The 4,497-nt window shown below is 51.3% G+C and overlaps 1 protein-coding gene across 1 annotated transcript in view; it reads left to right on the top strand.

Annotated features, from left to right (window-relative positions):
- LOC142483092 (apoptosis-associated speck-like protein containing a CARD) overlaps positions 1-1,971 on the top strand; it is a 106,586-nt gene extending 104,615 nt beyond the window's left edge. The window contains exon 9 of the mRNA XM_075583167.1: positions 159-1,971. Within this exon, the coding sequence (XP_075439282.1) occupies positions 159-430 (272 nt within the window). The 3' untranslated portion in view covers positions 431-1,971. The remainder of the gene's footprint in view (positions 1-158) is intronic.
- Positions 1,972-4,497: the final 2,526 nt, after the last annotated feature.

Raw genomic sequence — 4,497 nt, 5'->3', positions numbered from 1 at the left:
AGCATTTTATTTCTTTGACAAACCGTGTATTGCATCAGCGCCACTGACCCCAAAAGGCATAAAGAGGCAGCATTCTGGGTCATGGATACTGGGGGCGTTGGGTTACTATTACAGACAGGGCGACCTGATAGTGCAATAAGGCACTTCTATCTCCGCAGATGGGGAGCACTTTGTGGAGAAGCACCGGGCCGATCTAATCAGCAGGATGTCCCCGGTAGACCCAGTTCTGGACGACCTTCTGGACCAAAAGCTGCTGACGGATGAGCAGTACGACACTGTGCGGAGCAAGGCCACCTCCCAAGAGAAGATGAGACAGCTCTATGACTACGTCAGGTCCTGGGGGCGTCCAGACAAGGACAAGCTCCTCCAGGCGCTGAAGAAACACAACGGGCCACTCATCAGAGCCCTGGAGCAATCTTATGGTCGTTAGATTGTAAGCTCTTCAGGACAGGGACTCACGGGACCAGTGTTCTCATGGTAACAATTAGACTGCCAGTTCTTCAGACCAGTAACCATCAGCAAGTGTGTGTCCGGCAAATGAATATTTATATTGTTGAATTTAGATTTTTTTTTTTTCCCCCTCGCTGTCATTTTGTGGAATGGATTTCCTCTCACTGCGAAGGTTACCTCCTGACTGCAGAGAATCAGGGACAGGCTCACACAGTCCCGGGTGTATATGTAATGTAGGGTTACCTCCTGACTGCAGAGAATCAGGGACAGGCTCACCCAGTCCTGGGTGTATATGTAATGTAGGGTATTTTTTATTTATAAAAAACAAAACATATTTACAAACATCAATACAAAAGCAACAAACTTAAATTAAAATATACAATTTTACATTATTTACACTGTATACAGAAAATATTTCCACACTTATATCTGAACCCCCGCCCATCTTCTCTCCCAGGACTTCGTATCCCACCTGCTTCTCTCCCCCCTGCTTTATTTTCTTTATCTGCTCTATAACCGGTTCCCCTGCACAGGTAACAGGCACGAGATCCCGCTCTGCGGAGAGAAGACTGCGGGTGACCCACAGCCTGTATTTCACAAGTGCATTGATTAACACCACTGTGCTCACACCGTAACCCTGCAAGTGATCCCTAAACACACCGTACACTATTTCACAATAGTTTTGACCCTTTAAATCTGGGATCCGTAATGAGGTGGCCATGCCTTCCCACATCTCCACTGCGCAGGGGCACTCCAGGAGGAGGTGCTCCATCGTCTCCAGGATCCCAGCACAGGAACCTCGGGGGCAGTTCCTGTCCGCTACGTTTTTATATTTTACATTTGCTCTTACATAAAGACGCCCAGGGAAAGTCACCCAGACGGTATCCTGAACCCAGAGAGGGATTCTCGGGTCTAACAGATTCTGTAAGGCCTCTTTCTGGTCCTCTATGTCGCAGTGTTTCAGATCTAATTGTGAGACACATATTCTGCTCAATACTACCCAGTACAGTTTTTTCCTGGGAACAGAAGTAATTTCCAGAGCAGTTATTTTACATCTATTTACGAATTTGTACATAATCCTCATATATTCTGGCATATATACATCTTTTACAATAATTCTTTTAACAGGTTTGCCATCTAGCCCGTTTTTAAGGGGGGACACCCACTTCCTAAAATATATATGCCAAAACTGGTCTTCTCTGTTGAGAAAATTCTGCAAATTAAAACATACAAAAATGAGAGAAAAAAATAATACAGTGTCATGGATTTGTTTTAACCCCTCTTTTTATTGCAACCCTGCTTGTCAGCTTGGTAGAGCCAGCTGCATGTGTTAGATTCTGCACACAAAACACAGAGCCATTTCTCCTCTCCCAGCAGCTTGTTGCATTAAAGATGCTACATTATTGCTACATGTTGTAGCTTCCCCAGGCACTCCTGTGAGTTGCCATGGCAGCCCCAGCCTTTCCCTCAAATGGGTTAGTCTGCTGTCTCCCCCTCTGTTCTGCCCACAGATGGTTTGTCCCCAGACCATTCTATTACCCAGTATGTACAGTATCACCACCTTCTTTCCACCATTTTCCCTGGACTTGTGAGTACTTCTCTGTAATCCCTGTAATGGTGATGAAGAAGAATCTTTTCACCTCCCTTTAATACTGAGCACACACAGAGACACCTACACCTCTACACAAGAGACTGTACCTTATCCTGTTTTCCCTCAATAAAACCAAGAAAAGAAACAGATCTTGTCGTGCTTAGGAAAGAGGGCGAGTTGGCACTATCTGAGCTAAGTCATAACCACGTGATCCTCTAGCTTCCAGAATAGTGAAAAGATAATCGTGTGCCTTACAGACACTACAGGAGCTGCTACTCCGACTCCATTACACACAGAGTGGCCTCTACAGCAGTACAAGCAAGCAGCTTACACAGCTATACAGAGCAACCTCTATACCACACAAAGGAAGCACCAAGTAGCTAAAACTGCAAGCAGCCTGCAGCTTTCACAGACAACCAGTAGCTCAAACTGCACAGCAGCCTTGCAACAAACAGTGCTTCTCTCACAATACCTCACTGCCTTTTCTCTGTCTGAGTCCACCCCCTGCACAGCCCCACAGTGAGCAGCCACCTACCCCTGCGCACGTTCCCACGGCCAGCGCCATCAAGGGCCACGCTACCGGACACCCGCCAGGACACGGGTCAGAGCCAACGGACACCTGTAAGTACAGCTACCCCAACGCTGCACGCTGCAGGACACCGCTCGGCATCATCTGAGACAGACGCCCATCGCTGACAAGGTAAAAGACCGCACGCCACACGCACTGGCAACAGGCCTACACACACCCACAGCATGGCAGAACTCAGAGCCTCACCAGACATCACGCAGGAAAGCGATCACTCAGACACAGAGAACGCCGCGCAACCGCAACAGGCGCAGGCAGGCGCAAGGCCTAAACGGACAGTCACACTGACACAAAAGGCCCGCGAAAAATATGAGACTGACATTGAAGCGCACCGCGCCAAATTAGAGTTGGCCTGGGAAACAACCGCACTTGGGGTATGCAATGTCGCCGGCGCTGGCAACTCTGTACAACAGCTCGAGCAGGCAATAACTCAATTAAAGACTGATCACGCACGCTACCAAAGACTGTCAGAGGCATATGCCACTTACCTGGCCAGGGCTAACACCGGTGAAAGCCTGCAAGAAAGAGACTTACAAAACAACATTGATCTTGCACATGACAGCCGCGTGCGGGCCGCCATCACAGATGCGCAAAGCGTGAGAAAAGAGCTCCTCCTGGAGACCGCGTCACAGCGCTCCAGCGCATCCAGACACTCATCCAGGTCAGCAAGATCAGCACAATCCAACGCGTCCAGCGCAAGCACAAGCGCTACCAAGGCGCGAGCCACCGCAGAGGCCGCACGCGCCAGGGCCGCATACGCTCAGAAAGAGGCGGCCATGAAACTAGAAAGGGCCCGCTTGGAAGAGGAGGAGCAGACAGCCGCCGCTGCAGCCGCTGCCACCGCCACTGCCAACGCCGCTGCAGCCGCTGCCACCGCCACTGCCAACGCCGCTGCAGCCGCTGCCACCGCCACTGCAGCCGCCGCTGCAGCCGCTGCCACCGCTACACGGAAGAAAGCAGAGGTGGACGCCAACCTAGAGGCCCTAAATCAAGAAAGAGAAGCTGCCGCCGCCATAGCCCAAGCCGAAGTCCTAGAAGCAGCCGCGAGACAGGACGGCGGGGAGCTACCGTACAGACGGATAGCCTCAGAGGATCCAGCCCGACGCACTGAAGACTATGTAAGGAGCCTCTTCAGTGTGAACACCAGCGCACCATCTCAACATGGATGGAGCGACTCCACAGATACCGAAGACTTGCCAGGCCCACGAGGAGAAGATGCTGTCCCTGCAATGGCACATGCTGCCTGAGATAGCCACAGCCGCAATAGTGATCCGCACGCCAGCGCGCACACGGATGCACCACCACAGGCTCGCAATCCAGGTACACCCACGCGGGAGAAAACAACCCCTCACACTGGCCAGCAGCCATCACGCGTCCACGCCAAAGAAGAGGCGACCGCACAGACCGTCCCAGCAACTACCTCAGAACGGGACAAACGCGCCGATGTCTCAGGTCTGACAGACATAGCCAAGTACATGATCCGGCGTGACTTGGTGCACGCAGGACTCATCAGCTTCGACGACCGCCCTGAGAACTACCGGACGTGGAAGTTCACGTTCAAAGACGCAATCGACAGCTTGGACTTCTCAGCGAGGGAAGAGCTCAACCTGTTAGTCAAGTTCCTGGGGAACGTATCCAGGGAGCAAGCGCAGAGACTTCGGGCGGCAAACGCACACCAACCCCAAGTAGGTCTTGACCTAGTGTGGGAAAGGCTAGAAGAGTCCTATGGCAGCCCCGAAGCAGTCGAGGATTCACTCTTCAAAAGAATCGAGAACTTCCCCAAGATCACAACTAAAGACTACTCGAAGTTACGAGATCTTGGAGACCTGCTGCAAGAACTGGAGTTCGCAAGGAAAGACCATTCCTTAAT

Source organism: Ascaphus truei, unplaced genomic scaffold (genome assembly GCF_040206685.1).
Source record: "Ascaphus truei isolate aAscTru1 unplaced genomic scaffold, aAscTru1.hap1 HAP1_SCAFFOLD_295, whole genome shotgun sequence".
NCBI lineage: Eukaryota > Metazoa > Chordata > Amphibia > Anura > Ascaphidae > Ascaphus > Ascaphus truei.
The sequence above is the reverse complement of the archived record's forward strand: the minus strand, read 5'-3'. Positions and strand labels throughout refer to the sequence as shown.